Raw genomic sequence first — 23,956 nt, 5'->3', positions numbered from 1 at the left:
ATAGCAAACAATTTATTGACTAAATAAATCCTCTTGCCACTCACTACACTATATCTAACTGGGTAAATAACTTTATTTTGAGTTCATGTGGATCCTGCGAATCCAACTTCAACACGACCAGGACTCGAGCACTGGGACTCAACCATTTATTTAACTAGGCAAGTCGGTTAACAAATTCTTATTTACAATGACAGCCTACTGGAGAACAGAGGGTTAACTGCCTTGTTCAGTGGCAGAACGACAGATTTTTACCTCGTCAGCTCAGGGATTCAATCTTGCAACCTTTCGGTTACTAGTCCAACGCTCTAACCACTAGGCTACCCGCCGCCCCATTGGTGACTCAGACTTGGCCTCGAGCGCAGGGGACTTGGGACTCAACTCGGACTCAAGGTTTAGTGACTCGACTACATCCCTGAGAGAATCACATTTGATTTATCGAAATGACGCAAGAATGTAGCAAATAACAAAATGTATCAATCCCCTGTCCCAGGTTCCCCAAGTTACACAGTGCAGTGATCCGGACCCAGGTTCTGGTCCAGCACTACTGTGTGGCTCTGATGGCCGTGTCGGGTCGGCCTGGCTCAGGGGGGCGGAGCACACATAAACACACGTCCGTCGAGACGCTGGAGATAGTCCAGAGTCTGCTCAGCTCCGCCCAGCGATGCCCCACCCACCACGGTCACATGGTGCTGCTACGGATCCCCTCACTGGCTCTGGCAGGGTGGGCTCACCAGCGGCTGGCGTGGGTCAGACAGAGACTGGGGCTGGGGGAGCGCTTTGAGATCATCCTGGGAAACCCCAGCCAAGCCCTCAGCATAGGACAGAGCTTCACTGAGCGCATCAAGGTAGGGGATAAACCACTGGACGACTGGATGAAGAGTTCTGATTTAAGATCGGTTTTGCCGTTGCCTTTTAGATCACAATGAATAAGATTACATGGACAGGGACCTGATCCTGGACCAGGTCTCTAATATGAGACACTTGATACATACAGATCCTGGTTAGCAACATGACAGATAACTACACATATGACAGTTAGTTGACAGGATTGTAAAACAATCTCAATATGGGGAAGGTTACATATATTATAACATTGTTTGTAAAAACTGGTAGGATGAAAAGACTGTATATTAGGTTGGATTGCTGGTGTTGGTATGGGTTGCCATGGTGGTGTGCTGTTAAGAACACGGGGGGAGGAGTACAGATTAAAAGGGCTAACCCGGGGAAATGGTTAAGGGAATATACAGTACCAGTCAAAAGTTTGGACACACCTACTCATTCCAGGGTTTTTCTTTATTTCTGGTTGAGAGAATGCCAAGAGTGTGCAAAGCTGTCATCAAGGCAAAGGGTGGCTACTTTGAAGAATCTAAAATATATTTTCATTTGTTTAACACTTTTTTTTGGTTACTACATGATTCCATATGTGTTATTTCAGACTTTTGATGTCTTCACTATTATTCTAAAATGTAGAAAATAGTAAAAAATAAAGAAAAATCCATGAATGAACGTGTGACTGGTACTGTAGGTGGGATGGTAACAGATGTTTTTTCTGTTCAATAAAACATCCAGGTAAACACCAAGAGCTACACATTACATATCAAACATTCCACTAACACTACAAATTCCCTAGTCATTCTTCCAGTCCATTAGGTAGGTTGCCTTCAGGTGAGTCCATTTTAAAGGGATCGTCACTAGTTACCACAGCCACAAAGTCAAAATTATGTCTAAACCCCACCTATTTCTAATATTTGATCTTCTTGAAATCTGATTTGAACCCTAATCTTAAAGGGAAACTTCACAATTGTTCAACTTCATATTGATCATCTCCAGCACCACCCCAACATCAACATATGTGATAATGGCATGTTTCTATATTTTGTAGTAAAAAATATAGGAAAATAAGTGGAAAATAAGTGTTTCCAATGGCGTCATCGGTGTGCGTCGTGTGATTTCGACCAATTGTGAGTTGGCATTGCCTACTAATTGTCTACTAATTGGTTGATGATGTCATTGGAAACACTACACTGTCTTTTTTTCTACATAACATAGAAATGTGCCATTTTCACATACAATGCCTTCCAGGAAGTATTCAGACAACAATACTTTTTCCACATTTTGTTACGTTACAGCCTTATTCTAAATTGGATGAAATCGTTTTTTTCCCTCATCAATCTACACACAATACCCTAAAATGCCAAAGCAAAAACAGTTTTTTTGAATTTTTTGCAAACGTATACAAAATAAATACATTTAATATCACATTTACATAAGTATTAAGACCCTTTACTCAGTACTTTGTTGAAGCACCTTTGGCAGTGATTACAGCCTCGAGTCTTCTTGAGTATGACGCTACAAGCTTGGCACACCTGTATTTGGGGAGTTTCTCCCATTCTTCTCTGCAGATCCTCTCAAGCTCTGTCAGGTTGAATAGGGAGCATCGCTGCACGGCTATGATGTTGGGTTGGTGCTTGAGATGATGAATATGAAGTTGAATTATTTTTTTTTATTTCCATCTGACCACACTGCCAACCATATGCCTAACCTGAAATTAAAACCAAAAATCAAATGTTTGTTTTTATGGATTTCTACAGTATATAGACAATTCTAACTTTGTGGCTGTGATAATTAGTGACAACCATTTAAAGGTTGAGTGGGTGTGGCAGAAGATCTGCCTCTGGAACAGGAAGTGGGTGGGATTGGTTGGTGGGAAAGTCAGTCAATATGAGTGGGCAGAATTTTCTACTGCCACCTTAAATATGCTACATATTTTAATTACAGGAACTGATGTCCGTTAAGTGTGCTACTGTAAGTGGTTGGGGGGCTGTAGGGGAAAGAAGATGGTCTCAGAGCTGCCCATCAGCAGGTGATGGAATAGCTTGGGTAACTGGCCGCCCATGGAATATCACAGGAAGTTGCACTGGGTGGGGGGCAGAGCAGAACACTGATGCGGTTTAATGGCCACTGGAATGGACTCTAGGGGCACAATGGAAGCCAGGGTGTTCTTGGGGGCCAGGCTGGTCGCTTGGACTCAGACTGGTGCAGACCTGACAAAATGGGAATGACTTAGGATCTGGGATTGCAGAAGGTACAATACCGGATCCTGGGAATAAGTGAGGTAGAATTTGGGACTGGGTACTTTTTGATAAGGGACTTGGAGAGGGACTGGCATAAGTGGGGACTGGGTAGAGGCAGGTTATACGGTTGTTGGTAGGCTGGAGATCTCGTTGTCCATACACTCGATTTTCCGCTTTATTGCCCTAATTTTCTCCCGGAAGGTGTACGCTCTGTCGGCTGGTGATCTGTTCTCCATTTCCACCACGATAGCCTGATCGGGCTTGAAGGACCATGTAAAAACTGGTAGGCTGAAAAGACTATATTCGGTTGGATTGCTGGTGTTGGTATGGGCTACCGTGAATATAGGTGGGATGGTAACATATTTTTTTAAATAACACATCCAGGTAAACACCAAGTTTGAAGAGCTATACATTACGTATCAAACATTCTACTAACACTACACATTTCCCTAGTCATGCTTCCAGTCCATTAGGTAGCCACCGATTGCCTTCAGGTGAGTCCATTTAAAGAGTGAGTGGGTGTGACAGAAGTCCTGCCTCTGCAACAGGAAGCTGATGGGACTGGTTGGTGGGAATGTCAGTCAATGTGAATGGGCGGAACTTCCTATATTATTAGATGTGTTATTGTTCTAGCACTTGGTTAAAGCCTGTGTGGGTGTTGTGTCCAGGCATGGCTGAAGATCCAGGAGACAGACTGGGTTCCCCGTACCTACCTGGAGCTAGAGGCTCTCCCCTGTATCCTCATCCTCTCTGGGGCAAACCCCCTGGGAGAGTCCCTACCCAGGTACACACGCGTAGTACTTGTATATTTATCCTGATTGGTTGACTGATTGATTGGTTGATTGATGTATTTTCTCTCTCCTCCAACCAGATCACTGAAGTACTGTGACCTGCGTGTGATAAGCTCCTCCTACCTGCAGCGCACGTCATTGGAGGAGGAGCTGGGATTGGCTGCCTACCTGATGAGGGTGGAGTCCCAGGGGTCACAACCCCTCAGACACGGCCTCGGTAGCGACCTATCAGAGAGCGACCGGGACAAACTCAGCAGTACCGACAACGAGGAGGAGGGGAGAGAGAACGGTGAGTGATGGAGCGCCATCCACTGGCCAAATTCAATTCAATGAAATACAACACAATTCTAGCTATTCAATGAGACACTACACTTTCAATATGGGTATTTCTAACCGTAAACAACACATTTGACGGTTTATAACAGTAAACTCACCTCTGTATACATCCCTTACCCTCTTCTTCCTCTCCTGTCTTCCCTCTAGCTCTGAAGTTGGAGCTCCCTGGTTTGGGTCATTTCCCTCCCCCTCACTCAGCCCCCCAGCCCCTCCGACCCTTCTCCGACAGCAGTGCTGCGGCCACCCACCAGCTCCACACCACCCCCCCTGACCCCCATCACTCCTCCCCCTGTCCAAACTCCAACCCACCTAACCCCTCCGACACCCAGCGATGGCCCTCCAAGTCAACCTCCTCTGACTCCTCCTCCACCCTCCCCCCCTCCCCCCTTCAGAGCTGCTCCTGGGCGCGGGGGGTGAGTCGCCCCCCCTCCGTGCTGCTGCCCCGGGCGCTCTATGACATCATCACGGTGTGCGACGAAAGCGGACTGCCTCGCTGCACCTCCTTCCTGCCGCACCGGTCTGTAGCCTGGGCCAGCTCCTTCAGGTAGGAACAAACACACACACACACCTCACCTGTCTGTAGCCTGGGCCAGCTCCTTCAGGTAGGAACAAACACACACACACACACCTCAGCTGTCTGTAGTCTGGGCCAGCTCCTTCAGGTAGGAACAAACACACACACACACACACACCTCACCTGTCTGTAGTCTGGGCCAGCTCCTTCAGGTAGGAACAAACACACACACCTCACCTGTCTGTAATCTGGGCCAGCTCCTTCAGGTAGGAACAAACACACACACACACACACACCTCAGCTGTCTGTAGTCTGGGCCAGCTCCTTCAGGTAGGAACAAACACACACACACCTCACCTGTCTGTAGTCTGGGCCAGCTCCTTCAGGTAGGAACAAACACACACACACACTTCACCTGTCTGTAGTCTGGGCCAGCTCCTTCAGGTAGGAACAAACACACACACACACACACACTTCACCTGTCTGTAGTCTGGGCCAGCTCCTTCAGGTAGGAACAAACACACACACACACACACCTCACCTGTCTGTAGTCTGGGCCAGCTCCTTCAGGTAGGAACAAACACACACACCGCACCTGTGTGTAGGCTGGGCCAGCTCCTTCAGGTAGGAACAAACACGCACACACCTCACCTGTCTGTAGTCTGGGCCAGCTCCTTCAGGTAGGAACAAACACACACACACACACCTCACCTGTCTGTAGTCTGGGCCAGCTCCTTCAGGTAGGAACAAACACACACACACACACACACCTCACCTGTCTGTAGTCTGGGCCAGCTCCTTCAGGTAGGAACAAACACACACACACACCTCACCTGTCTGTAGTCTGGGCCAGCTCCTTCAGGTAGGAACAAACACACACCTCACTTGTCTGTAGTCTGGGCCAGCTCCTTCAGGTAGGAACAAACACACACCTCACCTGTCTGTAGTCTGGGCCAGCTCCTTCAGGTAGGAACAAACACACACCTCACCTGTCTGTAGTCTGGGCCAGCTCCACACACACCTCACCTGTCTGTAGTCTGGGCCAGCTCCTTCAGGTAGGAACAAACACATACCTCACCTGTCTGTAGTCTGGGCCAGCTCCACACACACCTCACCTGTCTGTAGTCTGGGCCAGCTCCACACACACCTCACCTGCCTGTAGTCTGGGCCAGCTCCTTCAGGTAGGAACAAACACACACCTCACCTGTCTTTAGTCTGGGCCAGCTCCACACACACCTCACCTGTCTGTAGTCTGGGCCAGCTCCACACACACCTCACCTGTCTGTAGTCTGGGCCAGCTCCACACACACTGGTGAGTAAGATGTTGTATATTATGTTGTATAATAACGTTTCCTTTCCTCTGATGTCAGACCTCTGCTGAGTAAGATGATGACGTGTACAGAACAGTCTCTGTATTACCGCCAGTGGACCATCCCAAGGCCTTGCCACATGGACAGCAGCAACCGTCCCGCAGAGGGACGCACGGACAACTTCCATCCCCGCAGACTGCTGCTCAGCGGGCCCCCACAGGTACACACACACATGCACACACACACTGGTGACAGACACACACACACACACACACACACTATTCTGACTACTGGAACATGTTCAGGTGGGGAAGACAGGGGCGTACCTCCAGTTTCTGGGCATCCTGTCTCGTATGCTGATCAGACTGATGGAGGTGGACATCTATGACGAGGAAGAGATCAACACCAGTGAGTTACCATGACAACACTCCATAACTACCGCGACCCTCCACTCTGCACTAGTCTTAATAATATGAGTGTGTGTGTGTGTGTGTGTGTGTGTGTGTGTGTGTGTGTGTGTGTGTGTGTGTGTGTGTGTGTGTGTGTGTGTGTGTGTGTGTGTGTGTGTGTGTGTGTGTGTGTGTGTGTGTGTGGTGGGGGGGGGGGGGATAGGTGACCAGCTGGAGTGTGTCCAGTACCACCCAGCCTGTGCCCCCTGGCCGATAATAGACACACTGAGGGGCATGCCCTTCGACTACACCATCCACAACCCCAAATATGAAGACATCAGCACTGTCTATTGCCCTGACTACTACCCGAACACTGACGGTAGGATAGGGGAGTGGGGCATCTCTCTCGGTTATCATTGTGATTGTGAGATTTACTAGATGATGTCATTGTCTTGGACCTCCTGATCTCTTTTTCTACTATTTCTAGTTTGGCTGAACTCTGTACACTCTTAGAGAAAAAAAAAGGCTTATTCTACTGTCCCCATAGGGGAACCCTTTTATGTTCCAGGTAGAACCATTCTGGGTTTTAGATGAGCTCATTTTATTCTAAGTGTGTAGCTATATGTACGTGACTGTGGTTATCGGAGATGTTCCATGGTTCTAGACTGGCGTTTGCCAGGTTAACTAACCCCCAGCCCCTGCTCTGTCCCCCAGGAAACCCCAGACGCAAGGAGGACGTGTATCTGCGGAGGCGTACGGCCAGGATCAAACTGTCCAAATACGCAGCCTACAACACCTACCACCACTGTGAACAGTGTCACCAGTACACGGGCTTCAACCCCGGATACCAGGTGAGCAGAGAACACACACGCTATTTATTCATAGTTTCACCAGTCATTGCTCCAGTTGGTCTACTGCATGGCTAATAATCTATTCTAGACCTGCAGATAGATAATACTGTGTTCCACCATATACTTTACCTGTAGATGTATGAATCGCTGCTGCATGGCTTCACCTTCTCCCACCGGCTGCTGGGGGAGGAGATCCAGCTCTACTTCATCATCCCCAAGTCTAAACAACACCACTTCAGCTTCAGCCAACCAGGAGGCCAGCTGGAGAGCATGAGACTGCCCCTCACCTCCGATTGGGTAACCCCCTTACCCCCTACTACTAACCATAATACCCATTCTCTACCCTTCTTCCTCAAGGGCGCACTTGTTCACTCCTATTTCTGGATGTCAGAAATGTGGTACAAACTCCTTACAGCAGTGCCTTTCAATCTGCTAGGGGGATGAGCAAGTGCACAAGTCAAGGAGAAGAGTAGAGAATCAGACCACAGCCATACTCTAACGTTTGCGTTAACCCCGACAGAATGCACTGGCTAATTCCACCACCCAACTTCCTGTTTTCCTCATCTGCCAACCTTTCTTTGTTTCTCTCTTTCTCGCTTGCTTGCTCTCTTTCTTTCTTTTCTATATGCCTTCCCTATCGGAAACCTCCTCTGTATACGGACCTACAAAGTGTAGAAGCCCTAAGATCATCAGATCTTTGTAGAGCCCCCTCAGACTTTTATATATGCCGCTGCATGTTTCTCCTTTCCCCCATCAGAACCCAGACTGCATCAAGAGCCCCATCTTCACCCCGACAACGGGTCGTCATGAGCACGGCCTGTTTAACCTGTTCCACGCCATGGACGGGGCGGCCCACCTCCACATCCTGGTCATCAAGGAGTACGAGATGGCTGTCTATAAGAAGTACTGGCCCAACCACATCATCCTGGTGCTGCCCACCATCTTCAATGGAGCCGGCATCGGTGCGCTAACACCCTCCACTCTTTCCCATTCACTCACTGCCTCTCTCCCTTTGTCTATCTCTCACCCTCTCCCCCATTGTGGAGTGAGTGAGTGAGTGAGTGAGTGAGTGAGTGAGTGAGTGAGTGAGTGAGTGAGTGAGTGAGTGAGTGAGTGAGTGAGTGAGTGAGTGAGTGAGTGAGTGAGTGAGTGAGTGAGTGAGTGAGTGAGTGAGTGAGTGGAGAGAATACACACAACAGACAATCTAACAACATGAGATGCACTAACACAGAAATATAACAACAGTGTTTCCCGATGTCTCTCTCTCTCTGACCTCTGGCCCCTCCCCCAAGGTGCTGCCCACTTCCTGATCAAGGAGCTGTCCTATCACAACCTGGGGCTGGAGCGCAGGCACAGGCTGGAAGGAGGGGGGCTGCCGGCCGACATCTGGCCCTTCATCATAGTCTCTGATGACTCCTGCGTCATGTGGAACGCCGTGGACTTGGACTCACACAGGCATACACACACACACTCACCCAAGCACACACACTCTCGCATACAAGGGACAAGTCTCAGCTACACACACATCAACACAATGTTTTTTTTTTACATTTTTTATATTGATGTTTTGAAAGTATTGTCCTCGCGGAGCTCTGTAATCATCTCTCTCTGTCTTTTTCTCTCTCTCTGTCTGTGTCCTCTCTCTCCCCTCCAGTGCCTCAGGGCCTGTAGAGAGGAACGTGTCTCTGAAGCAGGTGCTGCAGCACATGGAGGCGTGTCCTGACCTCACCCAGTACGGCCTCTGTGGGATCAGGAAGTGGGGCAGTCGCTCCCCGGGTCAGGGGAAGGGGGGAGGAGCTCGTCACGAGGAACCGTTCTCCAGAGGACACCTCCACGACTTCCTGCTTCTCAATGTGGACCTGACCCAGGACGTCCAATACAACGAGAACAGGTGACACAGTAGAATAGAGTAAAATATTAGCACGTTAGTAGATGCTCTTATCCAGATTAACTAAGGTTAAGTGCCATGCTAAAGGGTACAACGACAGATTTTTCACCTAGTCAGCTCAGGGATTCAAACCAGAAGTCTTTTAGTTACTGGCCCAACGCTCTTAAACGCTAGGCTACCTGCTGCCGAATATAAAAGAATGGAATGGAATACAATACAATACAATACAATACAACCAGAATGGATGAGAGAGGACAGACACTTTACTTTACATAAGTAATTGTTATTGTAAGAGTGTGGCTGCTAGGTTGAAGTGGTTTCTATGTGAAACACATCACAAGTGAAAAAAACGTCACTGAACCATCACTCTTCCTCTTTCTCACCCTTCTTTTTACCTTCCTTTTCTCACTCTCCACTCTCTTCCTCCGCTTCCTCTCTTCCTCTGCTCCCCCTCTCCTCTTCTTCCCCCTCTCCTCTTCTTCCCCCTCAGGTTCATGTGTGATGATGTGGACTTCACCTTGCGAGCCCACAGTGCCGGTCTGCTCATCTGTCGTTTCAACAACTTCAGTGTGATGAAGAAACAGATCGCTATCGGAGGATACCGTACCTTCATCATCAAGACCAAGGTACAGGCTTACACACACACTCACATACACAAAACCATACGCACACATACAATAAAATAGGCAGACATACACAAAACCACACCCACACACACATCACCACCTTCATCATCGTGGGGTACAGTGTCACTCGACTTAAGACCAAATGTAGTGTTCCGATGCCATCGATTCATATCCCTCTCTAATGTAAGATCTCAGTTCTGGGGCTCGATTCAATCCGTACTGCTGAAGTTCCGCGTTATAGCGCGATTGACATTTTTAGGTCATTTCTGATTGAGCCAGTGGCGTGTACCGTGAATCCAGTCTCTCCGCCAATTCGGGAACATTACCTTGAAATGTATATCGCGCTGTAAGGCGGAACTTCAGCAACATGTATTGAATCCAGTCGCTCATTTTGTCTAATGTTCATGCTTTGACCATTGCAATGTTGATGTAATGTGTGGTTTTAGATAACTGACGTCCCCACCTCCATCCAGCCGTCACAGTATATCTGTGCCCCGGACAGCAAGCATCCATTCCTGGCCACGCCTGCACAGCTACTGCTAGAGAAATACCTGCAACACACCAGCCAACGCCTTTTCCCCCTCAGCGCACGCAACTACACACACCCCATTCTGTCTGTAGACTGCTACCTCAACCTGGGGCCTGAGGTACACACACACACACACACACATACACACACACACACACACACACACACACACACACACACACACACACACACACACACACACACACAAATACATATGTGATTGTTTCGATGTCGGATCACTCAACAGTGTGTCTTTTGTTTCCCCTCCCTCCTCCCTCTCTCTCTAGGTGACGGTGTGTTTTGTGAGTTCCAGACCTCACTCCATCAACATCAGTACTGCGGAGCTGCTGTTCAGCGGCCTGCTGCTCTGCTTCTGTGATTCCTTCGTCACACCAGGCTTTCTTAAGAAGTTTCACTTTCTCAAAGGTACACGCACAAAGACTCATGCAGGCACACACACCACATATTATCACGTCTTTGAAAAGACCCAGATGCAGACCGTGTCGATGTAACAAAAGTTTATTACTAGGACAGGGGGCAGGCAAAACGAAAGTTCAAGGGCAGGCAGAGGTCAGTAATCCAGATCAGAGTCCAAAAGGTCCAGAACGGCAGGCAATCTCAGGGTCAGGGCAGGCAGAGGTCAATAATCCAGTGTGGTGGAAACAGGAGACAAAGGGCTGTGAGACATGGGTTTGATTTTAGACACATGAAAAGTGCTGTATATATATGGAGGGTACGGGGCAACAGAAGACAAACAGCAAAGGGGCTAATGACCTTGGAGATGGGGAAAGGGCTGATAAACCGGCCTTTTCCCCATCTGGAATTGAGACGCTTGGCGGTGCAGAGATATTCCAGGTTCTTGTGGTCGGTCCACACATTGAACGGATGTTCCGCCCCCTCCAGCCAGTGCCTCCACTCCTCCAACGCCATCTTCAACGCGAGAAGCTCACGATTCACCGCATCGTAGTTCCTCTCCATGGCGTTGAGGAGAAGAAGGCGCAGGGATGTAACTTGAGGTCCAGGGCAGGACAGCCCCCACTCCGATATCCAAAGCATCGGCCTCCACCACAAACTGGCGAGACGGGTCAGGATGAACCTAGATGGGAGCTGTGGTGAAATGGTGTTTGAGATCCCGGAACGCCCGGTCAGCTGGGGACCACGTGAACGGAACCTTGGGAGAGGTGAGTGCAGACAGGGGGGAAGCCAGGGTGTTGTAACCCCGGATAACGCGGCGATAAAAGTTGCAGACACCCAGGAAATGTTGTAGCTGCACCCTGGACGTAGGCTGGGGCCAATCCACCACCGCTCTCACCTTCCCGGGATCCATCTGTACACTCCCTGCAGCGATGATGTAACCCAGGAAGGGGATGGTGGAGTGATGGAATTTGCACTTCAACGCTTTCACAAAAAGCTGGTTCTCCAGGAGGTGTTAGAGAATCTGTCGGGCGTGGAGCACTTGTTCTTGGGCGGAGCAGGAGAAGATGAGGACATCGTTGAGGTAGACGAAGACTAACCGGTTCAACATGTTGCGGAGAACATCATTAACCAGAGCCTGGAATACAGCTGGGGCATTGGTAAGGCTAAATGGCATGACCAGATACTTGTAGTGACCGCTGGCGGTCTTCCACTTGTCCCCTTCCCATATCCGCACCAGATTGTAAGCATTCCGTAGGTCCAGATTGGAGAACATGGTGGCCCCCTGGAGCGGCTCGAAGGCCAAGGAGATGAGTGGTAGCGGGTAGCGGTTCTTCACCGTGATTTCATTGAGGCCCCGGTAGTCGATGCACGGGCGCAGGGTTTTGCCTTCTCCATAAAGAAGAAACCTGCGCCGGCGGGGGAGGCAGAAGGACGGATGAACCCTGCATTTAGGGAGTTCTCAATGTAGGTCTCCATGGCCTTGGTCTCCGGACCCGACAGAGAGTATAGTTGTCCCCGGGGCGGAGTGGTGCCTGGGAGAAGGTCAATCCCGCAGTCATAGGGTCAGTGTGGTGGAAGCGAAGTGGCCCGGGCCTTACTGAACACCTCCCAGAGGTCCTGGTACTCCGCGGGAATGGCTGAAAGGTCCGGGGCAACTTCCGAGCCCACAGGAAGACATCCCGGGGCATGTTGCGCTGACTTCAGACAATGGGTGTGGCAGAACTGGCTCCTGCCCATAATGGCACCAGCAGTCAAGTCTATGATGGGATTGTGTCACTGGAGCCAAGAGAATCCCGATACCACGGGAACCTGAGGAGACTTAATCAGCATAAATTGGATTGCCTCACTGTAGCCCCTCTCACAATACCATGGGAGTGGTGTTGTGAGTGACCCGGCCTATAGAGCGCCCGTCCAGCGCTCTAATGTCCATGGGAATGGAGAGGGGCTGAGTGGGGATGCCCAGCACGGACACCAGGGTAGCGTCCAAAAAAGCTCTCATTGGCCCCAGAGTCGATGAGTACCCGAAGAGATTTATACTGTTTCCCCCACAGCAGGATGGCATGGAGAGAGGAAAAGTTCTCCATAAGGCCCACCAGAGTACTCGCCCCTTGATGAGCCTCGTTTTTTAATGGGCAGGTAGCTATGAAATGTCCCGTAGTTTCACAATATAGACAGCTCTGGGTGTGGAGTCGGCGTAAGTGTCAATCTAGCCCTGCCCAGGTGCCTGGACTCTGAAGGAGGCGAGTTGGCAGCCCTCTGTGATTCCCGAGAGAACTCGTGTGACGTCGGGTTCACTCGGACATGTAGACTTCGGGGGTCTCCAGGATTCTTTGGAGGCGAGGTGGGAATCGAAGGCGACAGGGCACAGATTCCCTCTCTCTCCTACATTCTCGAAGCCGCCCATCGATCCGGATGGTCAAGGTCCATGGGTAGCTCCCGGGCTGCAAGCTCATCTTTGATCACCTCCAATAGTCCGTGAAGGAACATGTCGAACAATGCTTCCGAGTTCCAGGCACTCTCAGCCGCCAACGTGCGAAAAGCCATCGCGTAAGTCTGCCACACTACTGGAGTCTTGACGTAGCTGGAGCAGCTTATGAGCAGCCTCTCTCCCGGACAACGAAGAATCAAACACCTTCCGAACTTCCGCCACAAAATCCTCTAGACTGAGGCAGACGGCGGACTGTTGCTCCCACACCGCCGTAGCCCAGGCGAGTGCCCTCCCAGACATCAGCGTTATGATGTAGCCCTATCCTCGAGCGGTCCGAGGGGAACGAAGAAGGCTACAGCTCGAAAATGAGGGAGCACTGGGGGAGAAAAGCCCGGCAGGTTGCGGAATCTCCGGTGTAAGGCTCCGGAGGAGGTAAGCAGGGTTCTCGGGACACTGGGGTAGGCTGGGAGATTGCGGGTGTGATCTGCTGCCCAGTGGGCAATCAACAGAATTGCTCCAGCAAAGTCTTGAACGTCTGGTCATGGCGTTCTGCCAGGGTATGGAGTCCCTCCATAAGACATTTCAGTAACTCTTTGTGTCGTCCAATGGTGGCTCCTTGTAGGGATACAGCGTTGTGGAGCTGGTCTGAGTCTGCTGGATCGGTCAGGGTCAGGGCCAGTTCGTACTATCACGTTTTAGGAAAGACCCAGATGCAGACAGTGTCGAAGTAACAAAAGTTTATTACTAGAACAGGAGGCAGACAAAACGACAGATCAAGGGCAGGCAGAGGTCAGTAATCCATATCAGAGTTCAAAAGGTTCAGAACGGCAGGCAGGCTCAGGGTCAGGGCAGGCAGAATGGTCAAAACCGGGAAAACTAGAAAACAGGAACTTTAGAAAGACAGGAGCAAGGGGAACAACGCTGGTAGGCTTGACGAACAAAACGAACTGGCAACAGACAAGCAAAGAACACAGGTATAAATAGACAGGGGATCTATGAGGGGAGATGGGAGACACCTGGTGGAGGGTGGAGACTAGCACAAAGACCGGTGAAACAGATCAGGGTGTGACACATATACATACACACGCACACAAAAGTCATCACATCCTCAAAGGTATTCTCTCTTCTCTCGTCCAGGGGCGATTCTGTGTGTGATATGTGCTGACCGCAGCTCTCTGAGACAGACAGTGGTGAGGCTAGAGCTCGAGGACGAGTGGAGGTTCCGGCTGAGTGACGAGTTCCAGACAGCCAACTCTAAAGAGGACCGCCCCCTCTTCTTCCTCACAGGGAAACACATATGAACTGCCATACCCCTCACCGTGAGCCCTGCAGTGGGGTCAAAACAGAAAGCCAAAAACTGGCTGTATTCGTCTGGTGAATCAAGCCAATAACCCATAGAAAGTAGTTGGTAGTGAATATAGCTACAGGTGAAGTCGGAAGTTTACATACACTTAGGTTGGAGTCATTAAAACTCGTTTTTCAACAACTCCACAAATTTCTTGTTAACAAACTATAGTTTTGGAAAGTTGGTTAGGACATCTACTTTGTGCATGACACAAGTCATTTTTCCAACAATTGTTTACAGACAGATTATTTCACTTATAATTCACTGTATCACAATTCCAGTGGGTGAGAAGTTTACATACACTAAGATGAGTGTGGGCTTGGATAAGTCAAGAAAATGATATCATGGCTTTAGAAGCTTCTGATAGGCTACTTGACATCATTTGAGGCAATCGGAGGTGTACCTGTGGATGTATTTCAAGGTCTACCTTCAAACTCAGTGCCTCTTTGCTTGACATCATGGGAAAATAAAAAATAAAAATCAGCCAGGACCTCAGAAAAAAGATTGTAGACCTCCACAAGTCTGGTTAATCCTTGGGAGCAATTTCCAAACGCCTGAAGGTACCACGTTCATCTGTACAAACAATAGTACGCTGGTATAAACACCATGGGACCACGCAGCCATCATACTGCTCAGGAAGGAGACGCATTCTGTCTCCTAGAGATTAACGTACTTTGGTGTGAAAAATGCAATCAGTCCCAGAACAACAGCAAAGTACTGTGTGAAGATGCTGGAGGAAACGGGTACAAAAGTATCTATATCCACAGTAAAACGAGTCCTATATCGACATAACCTGAAAGGCCGCTCAGCAAGGAAGAAGCCGCTGCTCCAAAGCCGCCATACAAAAGCCAGACTATGGTTTGCAACTGCACATGGGGACAAAGATCGTACTTTTTGGATAAATGTCCTCTGGTCTGATGAAACAAAAATAGAACTGTTTGGCCATAATGACCATCGTTATGTTTGGAGGAAAAAGCGGGATGCTTGCAATCCGAAGAACACCATCCCAACAGTGAAGCACGGGGGTGGCAGCATCATGTTGTGGGGGTGCTTTGCTGCAGGAGGGACTGGTGCACTTCACAAAATAGATGGCATCATGAGAAGGAAAATTACGTGGATATATTGACATCAGTCAGGAAGTTAAAGCTTGGTCGCAAATGGGTCTTCCAAATGGACAATGACCCCAATGCATACTTCCAAAGTTGTGGCAAAAAAGCTTAAGGACAACAAAGTCAAGGTATTGGAGTGGCCATCACAAAGCCGTGACCTCAATCTTGTAGACAATTTGTGGGCAGAACTGAAAAAGCGTGTGGGAGCAAGGAGGCCGACAAACCTGACTCAGTTACGCCAGCTCTGTCAGGAAGAATGGGACAAAATTCACCCAATTTATTGTGGGAAGCTTGTGGAAGGCTACCCGAAACGTTTGACCCAAGTTAAACAATTTAAAAGCAATGCTACCAAATACTAATTGAGTGTATGTAAACTTCTGACCCACTGGGAATTTGACGAAAGAAATTAAAGCTGAAATAAATCACTCTCTCCTATTATTCTGACAGTTCACATTCTTAAAATAAAGTGGTGATCCTAACTGACATAAAACAGGGAATTTTTAATCGGATTAAATATCAGGAATTGTGAAAAACTGAGTTTAAATCTATTTGGCTAAGGTGTATGTAAACTTCTGACTTCAACTGCATGAGTCTGGGGCTGGTATGGCTCTGTTCACTGTAGTATTAATTTAGTATCAACTTTCAATTTACTACAATACTCTTATTAACCCACATCACTCTGTTGTGATGTGTTAAAAAGCAATCATTCCGCAGTGTCTGCCGCTGTTCATATTGTAGTTTATGATATTTTTGGCGAGTGTATTTTGTACAAATATTATTTTTGTAGACGTTTGTTTTTGCCTGGGCTTTTGTGCTGAAATATTTTTCATATATTTGGATGGCTTTGTGTCATGTAAAAAGTACTTATCTATGTAATGTTTTCTTTGGTGTCTTCATAACGATGTCGTTACGAAAGCGTTACGTGTATGTGGTTGTAATTTCTGGCGCTCAGTGTTTGTAGCCTTCTGATGATCACTATGTTGAGTAACTTGAATCCATATTTTATGTACTGGATGTGTAAATGTACGTATTTTGAAAACGGTCTCAATCTCTGCTGCCTTCTATTGGTTATACACCAGTCCAGGTTTGTGTACATTCTGAATGATGTATCTGTTTTACTATGATCTACTTCTTGGGGGTAGTTACACAGTTGAACGGGGCTTTAAATCTAGACGTTCCGCTAGCGGAACACCTGCTCCAATATCCAATGATAGGCGTGGCGCGAATTACAAATTCCTCAAAAATACAAAAACTTCCCTTTTTCAAACATATGACTATTTTACAGCATTTTAAAGACAAGACTCTCCTTTATCTAACCACACTGTCCGATTTCAAAAAGGCTTTACAGCGAAAGCAAAACATTAGATTATGTCAGCAGAGTACCCAGCCAGAAATAATCAGACACCCATTTTTCAAGCTAGCATATAATGTCACAAAAAACAAAACCACAGCTAAATGCAGCACTAACCTTTGATGATCTTCATCAGATGACACGCCTAGGACATTATGTTATACAATACATGCATGTTTTGTTCAAATCAAGTTCATATTTATATCAAAAACCAGCTTTTTACATTAGCATGTGACGTTCAGAACTAGCATTCCCACCGAACACTTCCGGTGAATTTACTAAATTACTCACGATAAACGTTCACAAAAAACATAATTATTTTAAGAATTATAGATACAGAACTCCTTTGTGCAATCGAGGTGTCCGATTTTAAAATAGCTTTTCGGTGAAAGCACATTTTGCAATATTCTGAGTAGATAGCCCAGCCATCACGGCTAGCTATTTTGACACCCACCAAGTTTAGCCCTGACCAAACTCCGATTTAGTACTGTGACCGGCCACTATCCAAACGTGCTACTGTTTTTCAGCCAGGGCCTGCAAAGCCACGATTCAGCTTTTTGCCGCCTTCTGAGAGCCCATGGGAGCCGTAGGAAGTGTCACGTAACAGCAGAGATCCCCTGTATTGGATAGAGATAATCAAGAAGGCCAAGAAATGGTCAGACAGGGTACTTCCTGTACAGAATCTTCTCAGGTTTTGGCCTGCCAAATGAGTTCTGTTATACTCACAGACACCATTCAAACAGTTTTAGAAACGTTGGAGTGTTTTCTATCCAAAGCTAATAATTATATGCATATTCTAGTTTCTGGGCAGGAGTAATAATCAGATTAAATCGGGGACGTTTTTTATCCGGCCGTGAAAATACTGCCCCCTAGCCATAACAGGTTGAACCAGGCCTCTCCACCTCATGCCCTGGGGGTGGGGGGGGGGGGCCTTCCTGTCCTCCTACCCTGAGCTGAGTTAGCAGTGGAGCCCTGCGTTTCACTTTATCAACCCGGATCACCCCTCTTGGTCTATCCCTGCTTGCCACAGAGGTTAGCTCACTCCTTCCTACTGATTACACTTCACGGGTAGTTTGTGACTCGGTATATTACGCATCAGCGGGGGCTATTTTTGTGTACAACACCAACGAGCGATCCAATAATTATTTATAGTTCACTCTGTACTACTTGATTACGTGGTGCTGCTCTTACTGCGTGGATACGTTCCGCAACAGGGTTAAACTATTATAGACGCGGAATAATCTCAGACACTCCTGCTAGCGGCTGGTCCTCCCTATCTAATTGACTGGACAGCACCCACGTGGGTGAGTCACACTAGCTAAGTCCCGGGTATAGGGTTTCAGCTAAAACTAACTGCACTTCGTCTGGGTCGAGGACAAACTATAGACACCCAGTGCTCCCTTAGTGTGCTTTTTACACAGTTACCTTCAAGCCCCTCTTTGGTTTCCTGCTCAAGCCCACAATATGGTCTGGCCGCAGGCTACCTAAGGTGAACCCCTAAGCCTAGTTGTTATAATGTTACTCTAACTCTTGACTATTTATTCAACCAATAAATTAACTAGTTAATGAAAAGCAGTAACACTTCTATTTTGGTTCCACAGCTTCACACCTGATGGATTTGATCATTTTTTTTATTTAGCTATTTTAATGCGGTAGCTTCTAACAATATCAATTAAATTCAGTTCTTACCTTGCACCAAAGTGTTCCAATACATCAATCAGCTCCTGTCTTCCCCAGAATCTCCCTTTCCCTATCTTTTACATTGGTTTGTATACACTTTTTGCCCAACCCTCCTTTGACTACAGCCACACAACACGTCATCCCACTTACACGTGACATCTAAGCAAAGTTATATTACGAATTGTCTCGTTCACCCGGGATATCGACACACAACAATCTGTGGTGCCATCTGCTTCACCACCCACACGCCATCAGGCAACTCCACCAGCTCCATCCCAGGGCTCGAGTTCGACCATCTGCATACAGTCTACCTTCACCTGTCACTTCCTCCCTGCACTTGACTGGGTTTTGATGCTCTCTAGCTGCTTGTGGTTGAGGCCTCTTCCTGTTCTTCTTCAGCTTCTTCTTGATCTTTCTTGTTTCACTGTTACCAGAGTTCTGTCTGGGGACTGGAGGAGTCCTCAGGTCATATTGACTAGGCTCATTCACGACAACGGGGAGCAAAAGCCTACACAACCCTAGTCTAAACGTTGACTCACTTCACAAATCTCTCACAGCAACTCTAGTTTCTCACATCTAGGGGGTGGTGTCTCCCTCTTTGTGCCCTCTCTTCACATTCTGTTTGCTGCACACAAGAGACTGAACCCTATCTATGGCCAGCAGAGGGCCGCACACACTATACGTTTACATGACGTGACAGTCAGCGGAAGCTATTGCCACTAGGCTCAAGCTGTGAACAGTACATCTAGTCCAATTGAAATTTGTCACCCCAATCAGAATCCTATGATAACTTTTTTCTTAATTGAAGTTATAGTTTGCTGTCATTTGTTCCAGTACAAATTCAACAACATTAATTACATCATTTTCATTGATTGTAAACAACAGTTCTATATTCCATTCGGATTCATTCACAACAATATGGGAGGGATTCAAGGCTGCCAGTTCATTTGCAGTATGACCACCAGTACAGTACACCTTCTTCAACAAAGAACTCACTTGAGGTACTTGATTATCTTAGTCCTGCAACATCTTGTCTTTGAATTAGACATCACAATATGATACAGTACTATATACAATGTTACAATAACACAAGATGTTGTGGGGTTTTCCCCTTTGAATGCACAGCATCTATAGGTTGCTTATTTGCAAATACAAAGTAGAAGGAAAATACATTTTTAGGTACAGTAACTCAGACATGAGAATTTCTTTAATTTCATATATAATAGGCAGCTATGCATACAACACAGAGAACGTTCCCTTTATCCATTATGTTGGGATAGGGGGAGGAAAATAAAAAACCTAAAGATAATGAGACCCCCCCCAAAAAAAAACTTTTGGGGTGGCAGGTAGCATTGGGCCCATAACCGAAAGGTTGCTGGATCGAATCCCCGAGCTGACAAGGTAAAAATCTGTCGTTCTAAGAATTTGTTCTAAACTGACTTGCCTAGTTAAATAAATTAATAATCATTCCCTCCTAGGGATGTACCCCTATCCCCTGCTGTCCCACCCACCCTCCCTCAAATCCTAGAAGGACAGTCTTAGTAGGTTTCACAGCTATTGTTGTTGCAGTTGCCACAATAACTTTAATGCACCTAGGTCCAAATGTTTACTCACATTGTGTCCCTTGGACTTTGGGGGGGATGGGGCAGCACGAGATGGCTACTGGGTAGAGGGGACATTGCCAGCGGTTCCCCACTATAGGGTCACCATCTCAAGTGGTAAGGGTGACAGTTTAATATCAGTTGTTGTGTCTACTGTCCACCTTCGTAGGTAATTGTCGAAGAGATTTGGCGGGTGGGGGCTCAATATTTTATGCAGCCAAGTTAACTATAGTGCATAGCCAAGATTTGAGGATAAATCCTTTAAAAGGTCATGTAAATATCTATACAAGTCTGGTGTAGTGGTCTAAGCTCCTGACTCTAGACCACATATGCCTCCTTGGCCAACTCTCTTTCCTCACTATCTGTATTTACATCTGTCCTGTAATAAAAAACTCAGATCTCCTTAAATAATATATTTTACCCTAGTCCAAAAAAATCCTGTAGGATTCCAATGAAAAAAATCCTCTTAGAATCCAAAAGAAGATCCTTTTGGATTCTAATAAAATCCTATAGGATCTTTTGACTGGGGTTTATCTGTGAGAGCGGTGGTAATTGGTGGTGTCAGAACTGGTCTATTGGTAGAATCCCTGCCAACACACCTAAGGCCCAGGTTCATCATTTTGTGTTTCATTGACAGAGGAGTTCTGTGTTACCAATAATGCTAGGATTCCTGCCATGGTAAAAGCCAGGAGTCAGTGCCTGGGCTAAATCAACTAAATCGGGACTTGTGTTCGACACTCAGTCTCCTGACTAAAAATCATCCACCGATGCACACCGAGCCTAGTTTCAGCACTGTAAGAAAGAATTGAGCTGCACACATGTGACGAAGAAAGAATACTCTGAGCCGCAGCTCAGGGGTCCAACCCAGAGGTGCAAGGGGGCAGACGGGGACATTCAACTGAGCCGTGTACCCTGGGTTGTAAGAGCATGTTGAGCTGACCTACTCGTCTTGCAGCCCTTGGGGTAGGGGGGATAGACGGGGGAGGGGACACTTAGTGGATACCAGGTCCCTGTCCCAAATGGCTGTGATGACGTCACTTAGGGAGCTGAGAGTTGGGTAGCAAACCAGTTCCAGGAGTTACTGCCCATAGAGATGTTTTACTTATGGTGTGTGTGTGTATGTGTGTGCGTGTGCATGCCTGCATACGTGTGTGTTTGTTTGTGTTTGTACCATCAAAGTGTGCATGCATTTATGTCATGACAGTGTGTATGCAATTAATGCATATGTTTGTGTATTCTATGTCTGTGTGTGTATGCTCATGTACACATGTATACAGGTAAAGTGTGTGTGTGTGTGCGTGTGCGTGCCTGCCTGCATACGTGTGTGTTTGTTTGTGTTTGTACCATCAAAGTGTGCATGCATTTATGTCATGACAGTGTGTATGCAATTAATGCATATGTTTGTGTATTCTATGTCTATGTGTGTGTATGCTCATGTACACATGTATACAGGTAAAGTGTGTGTGTGTGTGTGTGTGTGTGTGTGTATGCTCATGTACACATGTATACAGGTAAAGTGTGTGTGTGTGCGTGTGCGTGTGTGTGCGTGTGCGTGTGCGTGTGTGTGTGTGTGTGTGCGTGCGTGTGTTGTCCTGGGTGTCAGCAGCACCTTCTTAAGGAACTGGGATGGGATCTGGTCTGTCCTCTCAGGTTTCGTCTTGGAACGTGGTTCTCAGAACACGCTCGGTAAAATTAAACATCTCCAGAAACACTATATAGACAGTTCGACCGGTGAGGACACACAGTATAACAGTCTTACAGAGAATCGCAAAGATCACTACTTAGTTTTAACGTCGGAACACACACACACACGTCGGACTCCCGGGTTTCTAACACCTGAATACACACGTCCGTCGGATCACCAAGTGTCTAACACACACACACACACACATGTCAGTTAGATCACCAGGTTTCTAACACAGACACACAAGTTGAGGATCCTACGCCTGAGTGGGGATCGAGCCGTGCCATGGAACCATGACCCCAGAGGAACATCTGGAAGAATTCTGCAACGACGCCAGTCCCAACTGGTTCTGGGTAGGGTGGCCTGTCTGTCTGCCTGTCCGAGAGAGAGGGAGATAGAGATGAAAGGGAAAGAGGGCGAGATGAAAGAGAGAGAGAGAGAGCGAGAGAGAGAGAGAGAGAGAGAAAGATACTGAAAAAGAAGGGTGGTAGACGCTTGTTCCTGTACTGTTGGTGGATAGTTATCCAATCTTAATAAGCTAAATGTCATGTCCACACATGGATGGAACAGTGCTGGTTAGTTCTGTTGCTGTTGAGGGAGAAAGGGATGGATATTACTAGCACGCAATGACTACATCAAATGTGTAACGCTACAAACTCGTTGGATGCATTTGCAGCGGGTTTTGCTTGTGTTTTGGTTATATTTTAGAGATTGAATGATGACTGTATACATTTTCCATTGGGGGAGAGAGGGATAGGGGAGGAGAAAGCGAGGGATATTGTGGGGGAGAGGCAGAGAGGAATGAGGGAGATCCAGCCACCCAAGTCACAGACAGTTTTCTCTGCTATCGTACGGCAAGCAGTGCTGTTGCACCAAATCTGGAACCAACAGGACTGATCCTGAACAGCTTCTAACCCCAAGCCATAAGACTGCTAAAGAATTTGTCAGGGTAGCTACAGTATTTGGTTAACTATTAAACTATCTGCATTGACCCTTTTTGGCACTAACTTTTTTTTGACTCATCGCACACGCTGCTGCTACTGTTGACCATCTGTCACTTTCTTCCTAGTTATATGTACATATCTACCTCAATTACCTCGTACCCCTGCACATAGACTCGCGGCTGGTACCCCGTGTAAATAGCCAAGCTATCTTTACTCATTGTGTATTTAATATAACTTTTATAATAATGTGTTATTACTTTTCTATTATTTCTCTATTTTCTTTCTCTCTGCATTGTTGGGAAGGGCCCATAAATAAGCATTTCACTGTTAGCCCACACCTGTTGTTTACGAAGGATGTGACAAATACAATTTGATTTGATTTAGGGGGGGGGGGGGGGCTGTGGGAACGTCTCAGATTGCGCTGTGCACTCAAAAGGCTTCCTTGGACAGACTGCCCCCCCCCCCCCCCTCCACACACACACACACACTGGTGGACATAAACACGGTACACTCTTCAGAAACTCTCTGTAAGGTGTAATAACATGGTCATGTGTACTCACAATCTTGTTTTTAATCTGAAAGGCTGTACAGAGGTAGGATCTTTGAAGCCGTTTGCTACAACAGGAAAATAACTCTGCAGCAACAGAAAATGTGAATTATAATGTGGATTTTAAATTTATGGATTTGTTTTCTGTAGGAGTAGATACATTTTTTGTTAGGGGAAATCAAGTCTGACATTTGAAAGTGAAAATTACTAACTTTAGAATACTTTTCAAACCTTGAATACACTACAAGTTTGCATTTCTAAGAGTGATCAAATTAAGATCCTACATCTTGTACTGAGACAGTAAAATGCTGCATTCCATTAGCTGTGATGAACACATTGTTTATGGCGTGGAGTTGTACTTCTCTGACCGTGTACAGTACAGTAGAGGCAATGGAGCTGGATTTTTTTTTTTACTAATGGTTTCATAATTATTAAAGGTTTTTAATAAATGAAATAAATCAGGAAAGGAACAGCAGTATAATGGTTATGGTTAGTCATTGTGGTAGTACAGTAACTGTGGCTGCAGATCACATCTAGCTTCC

General features: G+C 47.0%; 2 protein-coding genes across 7 annotated transcripts in view; both read left to right on the top strand.

The window, feature by feature from the left end:
• The window catches only part of LOC106610731 (protein GREB1), a 54,361-nt gene extending 37,712 nt beyond the window's left edge, over positions 1–16,649 (top strand). For all 3 annotated transcript variants that reach the window (XM_045723396.2, XM_045723397.2, XM_045723395.2), the window contains exons 18-33: positions 491–845; positions 3,743–3,858; positions 3,946–4,154; positions 4,349–4,745; positions 6,086–6,245; positions 6,331–6,433; positions 6,638–6,793; positions 7,129–7,265; positions 7,401–7,562; positions 8,023–8,227; positions 8,558–8,720; positions 8,920–9,156; positions 9,644–9,779; positions 10,226–10,426; positions 10,596–10,734; positions 14,291–16,649. In XM_045723396.2, coding sequence (XP_045579352.2) covers positions 491–845; positions 3,743–3,858; positions 3,946–4,154; positions 4,349–4,745; positions 6,086–6,245; positions 6,331–6,433; positions 6,638–6,793; positions 7,129–7,265; positions 7,401–7,562; positions 8,023–8,227; positions 8,558–8,720; positions 8,920–9,156; positions 9,644–9,779; positions 10,226–10,426; positions 10,596–10,734; positions 14,291–14,454 — 3,040 coding nt within the window. In that variant the 3' untranslated portion in view covers positions 14,455–16,649. The remainder of the gene's footprint in view (positions 1–490; positions 846–3,742; positions 3,859–3,945; positions 4,155–4,348; positions 4,746–6,085; positions 6,246–6,330; positions 6,434–6,637; positions 6,794–7,128; positions 7,266–7,400; positions 7,563–8,022; positions 8,228–8,557; positions 8,721–8,919; positions 9,157–9,643; positions 9,780–10,225; positions 10,427–10,595; positions 10,735–14,290) is intronic.
• Positions 16,650–21,945: 5,296 nt separating this feature from the next.
• LOC106610734 (phosphatidate phosphatase LPIN1) overlaps positions 21,946–23,956 on the top strand; it is a 50,374-nt gene continuing 48,363 nt past the window's right edge. For 2 of the 4 annotated variants that reach the window (XM_014210259.3, XM_014210258.3), the window contains exon 1: positions 21,946–22,276. In XM_014210259.3, the coding sequence (XP_014065734.3) occupies positions 22,217–22,276 (60 nt within the window). In that variant the 5' untranslated portion in view covers positions 21,946–22,216. The remainder of the gene's footprint in view (positions 22,277–23,956) is intronic. The other 2 variants (XM_014210257.3, XM_014210256.3) reach the window with 1 other exon arrangement.

This window comes from Salmo salar, chromosome 09, assembly GCF_965601325.2.
Source record: "Salmo salar chromosome 09, fSalSal1, whole genome shotgun sequence".
NCBI lineage: Eukaryota > Metazoa > Chordata > Actinopteri > Salmoniformes > Salmonidae > Salmo > Salmo salar.
Note: the sequence above shows the minus strand (reverse complement) of the source record. Positions and strands in the feature narration are given on the sequence as shown.